The sequence below is a fragment of the Balaenoptera borealis genome (assembly GCF_965194805.1).
Source record: "Balaenoptera borealis genome assembly, chromosome: 5".
Taxonomy (NCBI): Eukaryota; Metazoa; Chordata; class Mammalia; order Artiodactyla; family Balaenopteridae; genus Balaenoptera; species Balaenoptera borealis.
Window position 1 is genome coordinate 49,191,485 of NC_138862.1, and position 17,793 is coordinate 49,209,277.

At 35.9% G+C, this 17,793-nt stretch overlaps 1 protein-coding gene across 7 annotated transcripts in view; it reads right to left on the reverse strand.

Moving 5' to 3' along the window:
* Positions 1 to 17,793, reverse strand: part of SENP7 (SUMO specific peptidase 7) — a 147,868-nt gene that overhangs the window by 33,858 nt on the left and 96,217 nt on the right. For 6 of the 7 annotated variants that reach the window (XM_082392074.1, XM_082392071.1, XM_082392073.1 and 3 more), the window contains 4 exons: positions 17,058 to 17,173; positions 6,004 to 6,185; positions 3,890 to 4,229; positions 2,902 to 3,059 (listed from right to left, as the gene is read on the reverse strand). In XM_082392074.1, coding sequence (XP_082248200.1) covers positions 2,902 to 3,059; positions 3,890 to 4,229; positions 6,004 to 6,185; positions 17,058 to 17,173 — 796 coding nt within the window. The remainder of the gene's footprint in view (positions 1 to 2,901; positions 3,060 to 3,889; positions 4,230 to 6,003; positions 6,186 to 17,057; positions 17,174 to 17,793) is intronic. The other variant, XM_082392069.1, reaches the window with a different exon arrangement.

Sequence of the window (17,793 nt, forward strand, 5' to 3'; positions counted from 1 at the left end):
TCTGCAACAAGAGAAGCCACCGCAATGAGAAGCCTGCGCACAGCAACGAAGAGTAGCCCCCGCTCGCCGCAACTAGAGAAAGCCAGCGTGCAGCAATGAAGACCCAAAGCAGCCAAAATTAAATAGATTAAATAAATTTTTTTTAAAGTATGTTTACTTTGAGAAAATTACTCTAAAATGCTGACTCCTAAATTAATTCCATAGGCCTAAGTTCCAGAAATACATCCTCCTCTGTATCAAAGCCATTTCAAAGTCAGTATTCTCTAATAGGCTTTATTCATTTTTATCTCAACAGAAATAAATTAAGATTTATATAATGTTTAGTTTAAAATGAGGTTTTAAATACATTATCTCTCTTAATCACCACAACCACCCCATGGGGCAAGTTTTTTTTTTTTCTTTTTGTATTTTATAAGTAGAGTTAATATATGTTTGGATTGGTTAAGTGACCTGCCCATGGTAATGCAGTTAGTAAGAAGCAAAACTAAGACAAATGCAGGTTTCTAACTCCAGGTCAAGGGTTATTTCAAGCACATAAAATTGCTTCCATAAACCAAGACAATGCTCTCAGCTATTGCACTTTTAGTGAGCAATGAAGGAATATAAGTGCCTAAGAACCGTCTGTTACATCAAATCTATATACTTTACTACATGCACTATGGCTGAGGATAGCCAACCAGCTGCCTAAAGCCTCAAAAATCATACCACTTCTGCTCAAAAAATTCACAACTCTGCTTTTAAATTACAATAGACTACCAGGCAGTATCAGCAGCAGCAATTTCCCACCATCTCTTTGGAGTTTTACACTGCTTTCAGATGACTTTTTCCACTCCACATTTGCCTAGCTGTTACACATTATCCCTCTTTAACCTTAACATCATTAATAACCAAATAAATTACTACTAGAGCAATTATGCATGTGTACTCACTCTCCTCCTACCTCTAGAAAATGTGATTAATCCTCACCTGAAACATGCACATTACTCATTATTTTTAACCCAGCTCACAATGCCCTTTACCTGCGTAATAGAATTTCTTTATCATTCTCAGCTTTTACTGCTTACTGAACTCTTCTTCTCCCCTAAGTAAAAAAGGGGGAATCTAATCAACTACAGATGGTTCTAATCAGTCAAATAACTGCCTGTGTGTTTTAGGTGATAGAGTGAGAAGATGGATTAGAAAGAATTCCTTATTGGGCCTCACATTTGGTAAAGACTAACTGCCTCTTAAAAATGGTCAATCTATGTTTCTCATAACTTCATTTAAAATTGGAAACAAGGGAGGGTGTGGAGGTTTATTCTGCCTTATAGATTTTGGTAGATCTCTACATTATTTGCTGCTTCGCTGTGATCATATGCTGTCAGTTCTACAAGAGATGTCATTTTCCTTTAACACAGTCATTTCATACTGTATTGTCAATTTATATACTGCCAAGGGAACTGTAATTCATTTAGAATTTTGAATTCATTATCAACACTGTTTTAATTACAAATACAACTAAGCCATCAAGTAGGCTATTGGCCCAACTGGGCAACAACTGTTACATTTTAACAAAAATTCAGAACACAATTCCTGAGGTAATCTCTCTATGGAGTACCAAATGCAACAGAAACACTGGTGAGGTACTTCCCTGGTGGTCCATTGATAAAGAATCCACCTTACAATGCAGGGGACTCAGGTTCGACCCCTGGTCAGGGAACTGAGATCCCACATGCCGCAGGGCAACTAAGCCCGCACGCCACAACTAGTGAGCTCACGAGCCTCAACTAGAGAGCTCACGTGCCGCAAACTACAGAACCCACGCACCCTGTACCCTATGCACCACAATGAGAGAAGAGAAAACCCGCACACCACAACTAGGGAAGCTCACGCGCCGCAATGAAAGATCCCGCATGCCTCAATGAAGATGACGCAAATAAGACCCGATGCAGCCAAAAATAAATAAATAAATAATAAATTTTTTTAAAAAAAGAAACACCTGTGAAACACTAATCAGCCCATCAGACTGTTTTCATGGAACTGACCAAATTCTTCACCACACTCTATAGAATAACAGCCTCTGACATTATTCAAAAACAACCAACAGAAGTTAACCATAATTCTGCACTGGTGGTCTACCGATAATCATTTCTTTAATATAGGATAATCAGAGCTGATAATATGAATGAATACTGACAATAAATAACTTGAACCTTACTTTAGAGCTATATGTATGTCAAAACACCACTGGCTGACATTAAACCAACAGACACTTCCACTTACGGTTTTCTATAAGAGGAAGAGACAAAGCACTTACCAAACTGATAGGTTTGTAACACTGTTCTAAATGCTTTCATATGTTGTTTCACTTAATACTCAAAAAATAATCTTCTGAATTAGGTGTTATTATCCTCATTTAGCATATAAGGAAACTCAGGCTAAGGAAGTTAAGGGACTTGCCCAAATGACAGAGCCAGTATTTGAACATAGATCTGTGTATCTCCAGAAGTCAGGTTCTTTCCTCTATCATGCTGCCTTAATAGCATGTGAGGAAAAGGAATAATTCCAAGTCACCATTGTACTGTAAGACCAGACAAATACTGGAAACTGTTTAATTCTAGAAAATGTTTTGATAAAGTACTTAAATGTCCAATGAGAACCATAAGAGAAGAATAAATATTCAATTCAGAATATTTAGACTGAAAAAATAAAAATGGCCAGAAGAAAAATGGTATTAAGCCTTTCACTTCAAATAAAGACAACTACATACTTCCCTCAAACTAATATGAAAGTTGTCTCAAAATTCAAACTAAGAAAATTCATAATTTTTATATAATATTCTGCTCGACGGAAACAAAAAATAGTCATTAGCCAATAGTGTATATTTCACTGTTAATCTGTGAGAAGACAGAAATAAATTACCCGTACAGATTCACATGTAATCTGTGGTAGTTCTGACATTGCTGGCTCAGAAGTACTCTCACTTTCATTAGAGATGGCATGATCTTGCTTAGGTTGTAATTTAAGAATTTCTGAACTTTTATGTTCAACGGGTCCTTCTTCATCACTGGAAACAACAACTAAAAAGGTAAAATGTATTTTTTAAATGTGTCACAATAATCATATATAAAAAGAGAACTTTGTAATTCGTGCAATATATCTTTCATAAACCCACTGAACTGAATCATCTAACTGTATTCAATTTAGAAACTGGCCTATCATTCATTATCTAATTTATACTAGTCGCATACAATGTTTCCAGGTCAGCGCTATTATTTGGCAGTTACCTGCAACCTTACCTTCTGGAGGACGAAGATATTTAAAAATGGATAGAGCCATGAGGAGAACTTAGGACCAAATTCTAGTTCTAATAATGTATTATGCCATCATTCTAAATTGTACTTTAAATCCTGTTACATTAGTTGCTTTTAGGAGGGGAAAATGGATGGCTAGGAAAAGATGCGGGAGACCAGTCACTGGATATCCTTTAGAACCTTTTTTGTACCATGTGACTGCATCAAATACTGGAAAATTAAAAATCAAAATTAATTAATTAATTAAATCAAAATTAATGACAATAATTAAACAGCACTTAAACGCTCTGTACTTCAGCTTAAGCAACCAAAATGACAATAATAATGGTCCTTACAGAAACTTATAAAAAACTACTGATGAGATTACAGTACACTAATCTAAAAAAAAATTACTTCTGCTTCCAAGTATTCTATTCCTTACCTAAATCAATATTACAAAATAAATGAAGTCCCAAAACCCCAAGTCTTTTTTTTTCTGAAGTTAATATATTCCACAATGATGTAATAAATAACTTATTGCCTAGCAAAATTTGTTTGAGAGGAGAAAGAAAACAACTAAGTAGAGGAGAGAAAATTATTATCCTCATGTTACTTACTTGGTTCAGCAGAGATAAATGATTGGTTCCCTTCACTATGTTCACTTAAAACAGGTTTTTCTATCGTGTTCAATTCATTCTCATCCTTCTCGACCACAGGACAATTCCCCACAGTATCAGTAGGAATAGAGCTCTCAAAAGTTTTAGTGGTTGAACATTCAGAGGTGATTTGGGGAGCAGCACTCAAAGCCAACTCCTGACTACAAAGTGAGGCTAGTTTAGTAAAATCACTTTCTATGGGTTCAAGCATAATTTCTTCAAGCAGCTTTGGGTCCTCCTGATAGTTTTCACTTGACTTTTCCAACTCAGTGGATACTGTTGGGTCATTTTCTTGTTCTTTCTGAACATAAATAAATGCATACAAAAATTAGCATTTTTCAAATTTGGCTAACATAAAGAGTTTTTTTAAGTTTAAATTCCTAAAGAAGAATATAAAAGTAAAAATATTATATCATTTCTATAACTATAGGGGTAGAAACTACTCAATTATACTACATTACTCTTGCCAGTGTCTCTCAAATATGTAGAGTTTGGTCTGTACAATCAGATGCCTAAACATTTTTCAAAAGGATGGGAAGGAGAAACTCCCATATTTACAAGTGGCTCAGAGGTCTCCCACAGTCTTGTCAACTTTAAATGAGAGGAATTTTTTTTTACAGTTTTATTTTGCAAAAGAGGCCATTTGACATCATATGACTTTAGTAACAAAAAAGCAAAAAAATTAAAAACTTAAGAGGATAACAGGGCTTCCCTGGTGGCGCAGTGGTTAAGAGTCCGCCTGCCAATGCAGGGGACACGGGTTCGAGCCCTGGTCCAGGAAGATCCCGCATGCCGCGGAGCAACTAAGTCCGTGCGCCACAACTACTGAGCCTGCGCTCTAGAGCCCACGAGCCACAACTACTGAAGCCCGCGCCTAGAGTCTGTGCTCTGCAACAAGAGAAGCCACTCAATGAGAGGCCAGCGCACCGCAATGAAGAGTAGCCCCTGCTTCCCGCAACTAGAGAAGAGCCCCCGCGCAGCAACAAAGACCCAACACAGCCAAAAAATTAAAATTAAAAAAAAAAATTTAAAAAAAAGAGGATAACAATATGAAAAATTATGAAAATCAATCACTGCCTTCACATCTCTATTACTGTATAAATCTAAATCATGTTTATAATTATAACTCAAAGGCACAGCAAAGTCCTGAAATGCCTTGTGAATCAGAGGACTCAAAAAGCTGTCTCCTCATACTTTTATTGTTAACTGCATACTAAGTCTTTGAAAATAGGTAATGTATGCATTAATGTATGTATGGTAATTCTCTACAACAAATTCCCTAAACTCTGGAAAAAGAGAAGTCTATAGAAATTGGAAGTAAATTACTACTGATAAAATAAGTCAGGTAATAATTTCACAGAGCAAGTGAAAAAGCAATTGACTGGACAGTATGAATAGTATTTGGTTATAATAAGGGGGGGAAAAAAGGAAACAGGTCTGAAGGACATACATCAAACTACTAACTAAGGGCTGGTTATCAGAAGAGAAATACTTTTAACTTTTTTACTTGTTCATAATACAGTCAGCCCTCTGTATGCACAGGTTCCACCAACCACAGGTTCCACCAACTGCAAATGGTGAATATTTCCAGAAAAATAATTCCAGAAATTTACAAAAGGCAAAACTTGAATCTGCCATGAAGAGACAACTATTAACATAGCATTTACATTGTATTCATAGCCATTTACATAGCATTTACATTGTATTAGTTATTATAAGTAATCTAGAGATGATTTAAAACATACAGGAAGATGTAGATTATATGCAAATATTATACCATTTTATATAAGGGATTTAAGCATCTATGGATTTTGGTATGTGCAGGGTCCTGGAACCAATACTATGTAGATACTGAGTGATGACTGTATTTGAAATTTGTTCCCATAACTGTACTACTACAAAAAAAAAGTTGTATTTATTTTTTAAAAAATAAACAGAATCAAAAAAATAAGCAAAGAAAAGAAAGAAATATGATGATAAAAGCAGAAAGCCAGGAGAACATTATTTGGCCACAGTCAATTCATTTTTATCATAGCACAAATTATTTCATATGACATCTAAATACCTCTACTTACTGTCTGCTCTGCTGATTTATACAAAGAAGTAGGATTAAGAGAACCAGGTAAATTACTTCTAAGCCTTTGTTTTCTCTTCCTGGAAATCAGAGTGGGTTCCATTTTTGAATCAGAATATGTATTATCCTTGTTTCTGCTCCCCTCTTCAAGATGATCACAACCTCTACTTCCCCTATTGAGGTCTTAAAAAACAGAAGAGACATAAATATGACCAAAAAGTAAAGAAAGAATCCCATTTAGAAGAGCTCAAATAAAATCATCAAAATTACTATACTACTTTCAAAGCTAGTTTTTTCATAGTCCACTGCTAAATTCTCATACTGACATGGATGAATATAAAGACATATCCCATTTTAAACTGCATACACAAAGCAAATGTTCATTGTACAAAAAATATAAGATATGGGAAAAATATTAAAAGGTAGTATTCTTTAGTAACCAAAGCAAAGCAACCAAACCATGTTTTTCCTTTTCACATAACTGCATTTTACTATGATACAAAAAAAAAAGAGTCTTAATAAAATTTTGAAAGTTAGTCTCTTAAAATGTTTTTTAAATTCACTGTGATTTGAGAAATTACAACTAATTTAGAAATTACAACTAATTTAGCAATTAGTTGTCTTTTGTAAATGTAAGTTTTATATATACATATTTTTTAAATGAAAAGGGACAATAATTTGAAAGAGTAGAGTATTGATCACTGCTCTTTTAAAAGGAGCAAAAATACCTTTCCTCAGCAGGTGACTGTGATAAATAATCATTCATAAGGCTAACAATTTCCTTCACAGTTTATTTCTTTTTTAAAAAAAATCAAGACCCTATAATTTTAAATCTCCAATAAATTTATTACCCTACAGAAAAGGAAGTACTCCCTTTTTTAAGTCAAAAAAGCATTATTTTGAAACCCATATCACGTATTAACAAACCTGCTTAGTATTTCAGTTATCAAATATATGTGCTGTACAAAAATACCTTCCAAAAGGTTCTACCTAACTAACTGAGGGTTATCCTAACTAACTGAAGGTTATACTGAATTATTTTGCTTTCTGAATCTACACCATACAAGTACCAACTCAGAGTTCACATAAAGCAAGTCCCAAAGCAGCTTGCTTGAATTCATAACTTAAAATCTAGGGGCTTCCTTGGTGGCGCAGTGGTTGAGAATCTGCCTGCCAATGCAGGGGACACGGGTTCGAGCCCTGGTCTGGGAAGATCCCACATGCCGCGGAGCAACTAGGCCCGTGAGCCACAATTACTGAGCCTGCGTGTCTGGAGCCTGTGCTCCGCAACAAGAGAGGCCGCGATAGTGAGAGGCCCGTGCACCGCGATGAAGAGTGGCCCCCGCTTGCCACAACTAGAGAAAGCCCTCGCACGAAACGAAGACCCAACACAGCCAAAAATAAATTAATTAATTAATTAAAAATCCTTCCCTCTATTTAAAAAAAAAAAAAAAATCTATGTAACACTGAATGGCCTGACCTCTCCATTCACTCAAAGTTCTTCAACACTATACACCTTCTCTTCAAACTATTCTTGCTCTTACTCTAGCTTTATAAACATCTAATGACTAACATTCATAATTTCTCTTTGTCTTTGTTTAAACGGCAGGCATGGGGACGGGACTGAGGGCAAAAACTCCAAGACTGTCAACAGTCTTCCAATTTCCAAAGACAACGCTCTTAACTCCCTCCCCCCAGGAAAATAAACTACCCCTAAATTATCAACACAGTATTTTGAAAAGCACAATAAATTTTATTTGTAATTCTGTAAACTGTAAAGGTAGTCAAAGACAATTTCTACTTATAAATACCGTATCAAGCTATAATTTCTAAACATAAATGCTACAGCAAAACCTGAAGAGGGATTAGCTCAAGATGGCGAAGTAGGAGGACGCGCGCGCATCCCCTTTTTATGAAAACACCAAAATCACAACCAACTGCTGAACGACCAGGGACAAAAAAACGCTGGAACCTACCAAAAAAAGAATACCCTACATCCAAAGACAAAGAGGAGGCCACAGCAAGATGGTAGGAGGGGAGCAACAGCAATAAACTCAAATCCTATACCTGCCAAGTGGGTGACCCAAAAGTGGAAAACAATTATACCACAGAAGTTATCCCACAGGAGTGAAAGTTACGAGCCCCACATCAGGCTTCCCAGCCTGGGGGTCCAACAACAGAAGGAGCAGTCCCCAGAGAATCTAGCTTTGAAGGCTAGTGGGGTTTGATCAAAGGACGTCCACAGGACTGGGAGAAACAGAAACTCCACTCTTGGAGAGCACACGCAAAGTCTCGTGCACACCAGGATCCAGGGAAAAAAGGAGTGACACTGTAAGAGACTGGGCCAGACCTCCCTGCTATTACTGAAGGGTGTCCTGTGGAGGCGGGTGGTGGCTAGGGCTCACTGTGGGGAAAAGGACACTGGAACCAGCAGTTCTGGGAAGTACCCACTGGCGGGAGCCCACCCAGAGGCTGCCATTAGCCCCACCAAACAGCTTGTAGGCTCCAGTACTGGGTCACCTCAGGCCAAACAACCAATAGGGTGAGAACTCAGCCCCACCCACCATCAGACAAGCGGATTAAAGTTTTACTGAGCACAACCCTGCCCACCAGAAGGATGAGACACACCTCCACCCACCACCAGTCCCTCCCATCAGGAAGCTTGTAGAAGCCTCTTAAATAGCCTCACACACCAGAGGGCAGAGAGCAGAAGCAAGAAGAACTACAATCCTGCAGCCTGCAGAACGAAATCCACAATCACAGAAAATTAGACAAAATAAGGACTTCCCTGGTGGCGCAGTGGTTAAGAATCCGCCTGCCAATGCAGGGGAACGGGTTCAAGCCCTGGTCCGGGAAGACCCCACATGCCACGAAGCAACTAAACCCGTATGCCACAACTATTGAGCCTACACTCTAGAGCCTGTGAACCACAACTACTGAGCCCGCATGCCAAAACTACTGAAGCCCATATGGCTAGAGCCCATGCTCCTCAACAAGAGAAGCCACCGCAATGGGAAGCCCATGCACCGCAATGAAGAGTAGCCCCCCTCGCCCCAACTAGAAAAAGCCTGTGCTCAGCAACAAAGACCGAATGCAGCCATAAATAAATTAATAAATACATACATACATACATACATACATACATACATACATACATTTATTTTTTAAAAAAAGAAAGAAAGTAAATTAGACAAAATGAAATGGCAAAAGTATATTTCCCAGATGAAGGAACAAGATAAAACCCCAGAAAAACAACTGAAGTGGAGATAAAAAACCTTCCAGAAAAAGAATTCAGAATAATGATACTGAAGAAGATGCAGGATCAAGGAAAAAGAATGGAGGCAAGGATGGAGAAGATGCAAGAAATGTTTAACAAAGACTTAGAAGAACTAAAGAACAAACAAACAGAGGTGAACAATACAATAACTGAAATGAAAAATATACTAGAAGGAATCAATAGCAGAATAACTGAGGTAGAAGAACAGATAAGTGACCTGGAAGACAGAATGGTGGAAATCACTGCCGCGGAACAGAATAAAAAAAAAGAATGAAAAGAAATGACAGTCTAAGAGACCTCTGGGACAACATTAAACACACCAACATTCACATTATAGGGGTCCCAGAAGGAGAAGAGAGACAGAAAGGACTTGAGAAATAATTTGAAGAGATAATTGCTGAAAACTTCCCTAACATGGGAAAGGAAACATTCACCCAAGTCCAGGAAGAGCAGAGAGTCCCAGGCAGGATAAACCCAAGAAGAAACACAATGAGACACATAGTAATCAAACTGAAGAGAATTAAAGATAAAGAAAAAAATATTAAAAGTAACAAGGGAAAAACGACAAGTAACATACAAGGGAACTCACATAAGGTTATCAGCTGACTTTTCAGCTGAAACTCTACAGGCCAGAAGGGAGTGGCATGATATATTAAAAGTGATGAAAGGGAAGAACCTACAACCAAGAATATTCTACCCAGCAAGACTCTCATTCAAAAGCTTCACAGACAAGCAAAAGCTACGACAGTTCAGCACCACCAGACCAGCTTTGCAACAAATGCTAAAGAAACTTCTCTAGGCAGGAAAGACACCAGCAACTTAAAACAACCTTGTACATATACAGACTACTATATCAAAACCTCATGGGAATAGCAAACCCAAAAACTACAATAGATACACTCACACACACACACACACAAAGAAAAAGAAAAAGCAACCCAAACACAACACTAAAGATGGTCATCAAACCAGAGGAAAAGAGAACAAGAGAGGAAGGGAAGAAAAAAGACGTACAAAAACAAACCCAAAACAATTAAGAAAATGGCAATAGGAACTTACATATCGATAATTACCTTAAATGTAAATGGACTAAATGCTCCAATCAAAAGACATAAAGACTGGCTGAATGGATACAAAAGCAAGACCCATACATATGCTGTCTGCAAGAAACCCACTTCAGACCTAGGGACACATATAGACTGAAAGTGAGAGGATGGAAAAAGGTATTCAATGCAAATGGAGATCAAAAGAAAGCTGCAGTAGCAATACTCATATCAGACAAAGTAGACTTTAAAATAAAGACTGTATAAGAGACAAAGAAGGACACTACATAATGATCAAGGGATCAATCCAAAAAGAAGATGTAACAATTGTAAATATATATGCACCCAACATAGGAGCACCTCAATATATAAGGCAAATGCTAACAGCCATGAAAGGGAAAATGACAGTAACACAATAATACTGAGGACTTTAACACTCTACTTTCATCAATGGACACATCATCCAGACAGAAAATCAATAAGGAAACACAGGCCTTAAATGACACATTAGATCAGATGGACTTAACTGATATTTATAAAGCATTCCATCCAAAAGCAGCAGAATACACATTCTTGTCATGTGCACATGGAATATTCTCCAGGACTGATCACATGCTGGGCCACAGAGAGCCTTGGTAAATTTAAGAAAATTGAAATCATTATCAAGCATCTTTTCCGACCACAACGCTATGAGATCAGAAGTAAATTACAAGACAAAAACTGTAGGGAATTCCCTGGTGGCTCAGTGGATAAGAACCCGCATGCCAATGCAAGGGACATGGGTTCAAGCCCTGGTCCAGGAAGATCCCACATGCCACGGAGCAACTAAGCCCACATACCACAACTACTGAGCCTGTGCTCTAGAGCTCACGAGCCACAACTACTGAGCCTGTGTGCAACAACTACTAAAGCCCATGCACATAGAGCCCATGCTCCACAACAAGAGAAGCCCACGCACCACAACGAAGAGTAGCCCCCGCTTGCCACAACTAGAGAAAGCCCGTGTGCAGCAACGAAGACCCAACACAGCCAAAAATAAATAAATAAATTTAAAAAGAAGTAAAAAGAAAAACAAGTGTCAAAAACACAAACACATAGAGGCTAAACAATATGCTACTAAACAGCCAATGGATCACTGAAGAAATCAAAGAGGAAATCAAAAAATACCTAGAGACAAATGAAAACAAAGCACAATGATCCAAAACCTATGGGATGCAGCAAAAGCAGTTCTATAGCAATACAAGTTTACCTCAGGAAACAAGAAAAATCTCAAATGAACAACCTAACCTTACACCTAAAGCAACTAGAGAAAGAAGAACAAGCAAAACCTAAAGCTAATAGAAGGAAAGAAATCATAAAGACCAGAGCAGAAATAAATGAAACAGAGAAAAAGAAAGCAATAGCAAAGATTAATGAAACTAAAAGCTGGTTCTTTGAGAAGATAAACAAAATTAATAAACCTTTAGCTAGACTCATCAAGAAAAAAAGGGAGGATTCAAACCAATAAAATTAGAAATGAAAAAGGAGAAGTTACAACTGACACTACAGAAATACAAAGGATAATAAGAGAGCATCTATAGGGCAATAAAACGGACAACCTGGAAGAAATGGACAAATTCTTAGAAAGGTACACTCTCCCAAGACTGAACCAGGAAGAAATAGAAATTATGAACAGACCAATCACAAGTAATGAAATTCAAACTGTGATTTAAAAACTCCCAACAAACAAAGGTTCAGGACCAGATGGCTTCACAGGTGAATTCTATTCAACATTTAGAGAAGAGCTAATAGCTATCCTTCTGAAATTGTTCCAAAAAATTGCAGAGGAAGGAAAACTCCCAAATTCATTCTGTTACCAAAACCAGACAAATATACTACAAAAAAAAAAGAAAATTACAGGCCAATATCATTGATGAATATAGATGCAAAAATCCTCAACAGAATACTAGCATTCCGAATCCAACAACACATTAAAAGGATCATACACCATGATCAAGTGGGATTTATCCCAGGGATGGAAGGATTTTTCAATGCCTGCAAATCAGTCAATATGATACACCACATCAACAAACTGAAGAATAAAAATCATATGATCATCTCATTAGATGCAGAAAAAGCTTTTGACAAAATTCAGCACCCATTTATGATAAAAACTCTCCAGAAAGTGGGCATAGAGGGAACATACCTCAACATATGGTCATACCATATATGACAAACCTACAGCTAACATCATACTCAACAGTGAAAAGCTAAAAGCATTTCCTCAAAGATCAGGAACAAGACAAGGATGTCCACTCTTGCCACTTTCAACATAGTTTTTGAAGTCCTAGCTACAGCAATCAGAGAAGAAAAAAAAATAAAAGGAATCTAAATTGGAAAAGAAGAAGTTAAATTTTCACTGTTTACAGATGACATGATACTATACATAGAAAATCCTAAAGATGCTACCAGAAAACTACTAGAGCTCATCAATGAATTTGATAAAGTTGCAGATTACAAAATTAATACACAGAAATCTGTTGCATTTCTATACACTAACAACGGAAGATCAGAAAGAGAAATTGAAGAAACAATCCCATTTACCATCACATCAAAAAGAATAAAACGCCTAGGAACAAACCTACCTAAAAAGACAAAAGACCTGTACTCCAAAAACTATAAGACACTGATGAAAGAAATCAAAGACGACACAAACAGGTCGAAAGATATACCATGTTCTTGGACTGGAAGAATCAATATTGTCAAAATGCTTATACTAACCAAGGCAATCTACAGATTCAGTGCAATCCCTATCAAATTACCAATGGCATTTTTCACATAACTAGAACAAAAAAATCTTAAAAATTTGTATGGAGACACAAAAGACCCAGAATAGCCAAAGCAATCTTGAGAAAGAAAAATGGAGCTGGAGGAATCAGGCTCCCTGACTTCAGACTATACTACAAAGCTATAGTCATCAAAACAGTATGGTACTAGCACAAAAACAGAAATACAGATCAATGGAATAGGATAGAAAGCCCAGAAATAAACCCATGCACCTATGGTCAATTAATCCATGACAAAGGAGGCAAGACTATATAATGGAGAAAAGACAGTCTCTTCAATAAATGGTGCTAGGAAAACCGGACAGCTACATGTTAAAAAAATTAAATTAGAACATTCTTTAACACCATACACAAAAATAAATTCAAAATGGATTAAAGACCTAAATGTGAGACTGGACACTATAAAAACTTAGAGGAAAACATAGGATGAACACTCTCAGACATAAATCACGGCAGTATCTTTTTCGATCTGTCTCCCAGGGTAATGGAAATAAAAACAAAAATAAACAAATGAGACCTACTTAAACTCAAAAGTTTTTGCATAGCAAAGGAAACCATAAACAGGAAGAAAAGACAACCCTCAGAATGGGAGAAAGTATTTGCAAATGATGTGACCAACAAGGGATTAGTCTCCAAAATTTACAAACAGCTCATGTGGCTTAATATCATCAAAACAAACAACCTAATCAAAAATGGGCAGAAGACTTAAATAGACATTTCTCCAAAGAAGACATACAGATGGGCAAGAGGCACATGAAAAGATGTTCAACATTGATAATTATTAGAGAAATGCAAATTAAAAGTACAATGAGATGTCACCTCACACCAGTCAGAATGGCGATCATGAAAAAATCCACAAACAATAAATGCTAGAGAGGGTGTGGAGAGAAGGGAACCCTCCTACACTATTGGTGAGAATGTAAATTGGTGCAGCCACTATGGCGAACAGTATGGAAATTCCCTAAGAAGCCAAAAATAGAGCTACCACATAGTCCTGCAATCCCACTCCTGGGCATATACCCAGAGTAAAATACGGTCCAAAAGGATATATGCACCCCAATATTCATTACAGCGCTGTTTACAATAGCTAAGACACGGAAACAACCTAAATGTCCATTGATAGAAGAATGGATAAAGAAGATGTGGTACATATATGCAATGGAATACTACTCAGCCATTAAAAAGAATGAAGTAATTGCCATTCACAGCAACATGGATGGACCTAGAGACCGTCATACTGAGTGAAGTAAGTCAGACAGAGAAAGAGAAATATGGTATGATATCGCTTATATGCAGAATCTAAAAAAAAAAAAAATGATACAAATGAACTTATTTACAAAACAGAAACAGACTCACAGACTTAGAGAACAAACTTATGGTTACCGGGGGGGAAGGGTGTGGGTCGGGGGACAGTTAGGGAGTGTGGGACTGACATGTACACACTGCTGTATTTAAAATGAATAACCAACAAGGACCTACTGTACAGCACAGGGAATTCTCCTCAATATTCTGTAACAACCTAATTGGGAAAAGAATTTGAAAAATAATAGATACATGTATACGTATAACTGAATCACTTTGTTGCATATCTGAAACTAGCACAACATTGTTAATCAGCTATAATAAATATAAAACTGAAAGTTAAAAAGAACCTGATGAAAGAAATAGAGCTTGAAAAAAACTCTATTATACAGGAGTTTTCCTTCTAACAGTTTACTAATTGCACATGGGCCAAGACTATCGCATGGGAAACAGGAATAAATTTATTAGGTACAGCTAGACATTGTAAAAACAAGACTCTACCTGATAACAAATACAATTTAACTTATAAATATTACTAGCATATAAAATTAAAGAGCTAACAAATTCCTATAAAAAAAAGATGTTAAATATTTCCAATGTATTATATTCAAAAAAGCAAATTCTACAAGGCAAACTTAATGTACTACAAAAGAAAAGTATATCTAGTGTGGGGAATATAGTCAATAACTATGTAATATCTTTGTATGGTGACAGATCATAACTAGACTTATCGTGATCATTCTGAAATGTATAGAAATATTGAATTACTATGTCATGTAACAGGAACTAACATAATGTTGTAGGTCAATTATAATTCAAAAACAAAGAAACTCAGAAAAAGAGATAAGATTTGTGGTTATCAGAGGCAGAGGAGGCAGAATTGCAAGACGGCAGTCAACATGTACAAACTTCCTGTTATAAGATAAATAAGTTCTAGGGATGTAATGTATAACATGATAAATATAATTAACACTGCTGTGTGTTATATAAGAAAGTTGTTAGGAGAGTAAATCCTAAGAGTTCTCATCACAAGGAAAATTTTTTTTCTATTTCTTTAATTCTGTATCTATATGAGAAGAAGGATGCTCACTAAATTCACTGTGATAATCATTTCATGATGTATGTAAGTCAAATCATTACGCTGTACACCTTAAACTTATACAGTGCTGTCTGTCAATTATATCTCAAAAAAACTGGAAGAAAAAACTGTTTACAATGGTATACCTGGGATTTAATTCAGAACTCTCATTAATTTATGGGCTCATGTTAAACAATTGGTATTAGACACAATTATCTATAGAATGAAAATACGGTGAGTTTCAATAAAGTTTCAATAGCTAACTTTCTTAAAAACACTTTACTTAAGAGGAGAACCTTCAGGGATACTAAGAAACTATAAAGTGTTTCTTTTATCATGCATTTTTTTCCCTGCTGTAAGCTAAAATTCTACTGTGACTTTGAAGGAATACTGAAGGGCACAAATTAGAAAGCTTTTTATTTAACTATTCCTACTCTACCCAGGAAAGCAATGAAGGTTTAACAGTGTCTCGATAGTATCTGAATTGAGCCCACTTGTACAGTATAAGCCCACTTATATTTTTATATTGTAATTAAAGATAATTATTTCTGGGAAAAGGACAATTTGTAAAAAAAAAAAAAAAAAGTAAGTGTCCTTCATTATATGCAGATAGTACTTAGTGATCAATTGAAAGATTATGTCTACAGAGTCACAATACTTTAGAGATTGCCCTCATAAGAGCTGCAGCTGGTTTCTTGTATACATCAAAGATATTAGTCTAGTTTCCTTTTAGGTTTTCCTCCTCTATGAAAAAGACTATTTAAAATGTGAAAACAGCTGTGTTCCAAATGAAGTACAAATAATTTTTACATAGTGTCATTGAAGGATCCTGTTTCTTGTGAATAATTTATAAAATCATTCAGAAAACAAAATACCTCAACTAGTTTGAAGCTATCAATAATCCAAGAGACCCTTGAAGATGTTAGTTTCTCATTTGACTAATGTATAAATATGTTTTGGTGAAAACTTTTATAAATTATTTTACGGTCTTTATAAGAAGAGACAAAAAGGAGAAAAGAAGTCAATTCATTAACCCAACAGGCAAGGAGGCCTACAGTGAATTTTCAGAAGTCTGTGATGTATTTACCTTTAAATTTGGGCTAATAGTGGCTTGTATTGGCATCCTCCTAGAGTCGAGAGAAATTCTAATGAATAAAGAATGTATTTCATAGTAGGAGGATAGACAGTGGGAAGCTAATAATAATAATCAAGTTAGCAGTAATATCATTTACTAGACATATCCATGGAAATGACATTTAGAAAGAGTCAAACTAACATTATAACTTTATAGCTATATGCCCAGCCCCAACAAAAAAAAAAGAAAGAAAATAATAATATTCAAATTTAACTTCTGGATTTTGTAAATAAATCAAGAGATGTATACTACAGTATACAAATGGTAAATTTAGCAATTTTCTTTGTGTCGCTAAAAAATCTCTTTACTTTCATGTATAAATAAAGTTAAAAAAATATTATTAAAAATGCAACAGAAAAAATTCAATTGGCAACAGTTTTCTGAGGTTCACAAACCTTTAGGTTGAGTATCAGACATTACAAGAGAAATGCTATCATCATCTCTTCGTTTTTCTTTAGTGTGTGCAGCCTGCTTTGCATAATTATTGTCTGTCTGACTTGGTTGTGAACTCCTGCAAAACAAAATAATATTATACTCAATTCTTCTAAACACAAATGAATTTAGAAGCCAGCTGACATATATTCAAGATAAAAATAACAGGTTACAAATGGCATCCTGTATAGCAGAGGCTGTAATCTGAACAGTAAAAAGAATATTAAAATATGACTTGAGAAATAAGTTCTCATTCCTGTTCTACCTTTAAATTCTCCATGTTTCTTTGGAAGGAAAAAACAAGATAAGCACAACACAGAATTGTGCACATGCAAAATGAACAAAGAATAATAGAAGTATTAAATACATTGAAGAGGTCTAAAAAGTAAAAATTCCACGAACACAAGTACATGATAATCACACTTATGTGTAATCAAAAAATAAGTCAAAGGTAATTGTTAATATGTTTCAAGCATGGTTCACATATCAAAAGTTATGTACAAAATAAAGTTTGGAGTGTAGTTACAAATTTTACCTACAGAGAAAATAATTTAAAATATAACCTACTGGTTAAATACATAAAATATAATACTGTGTGAAAAACAAGTTTTGGATGATGAGCATAATATCACTATTAATGAAAACATAATACAGTAGTAGTAGGGGATTTCAATACCTCACCCCACTTTCAGTAATCAT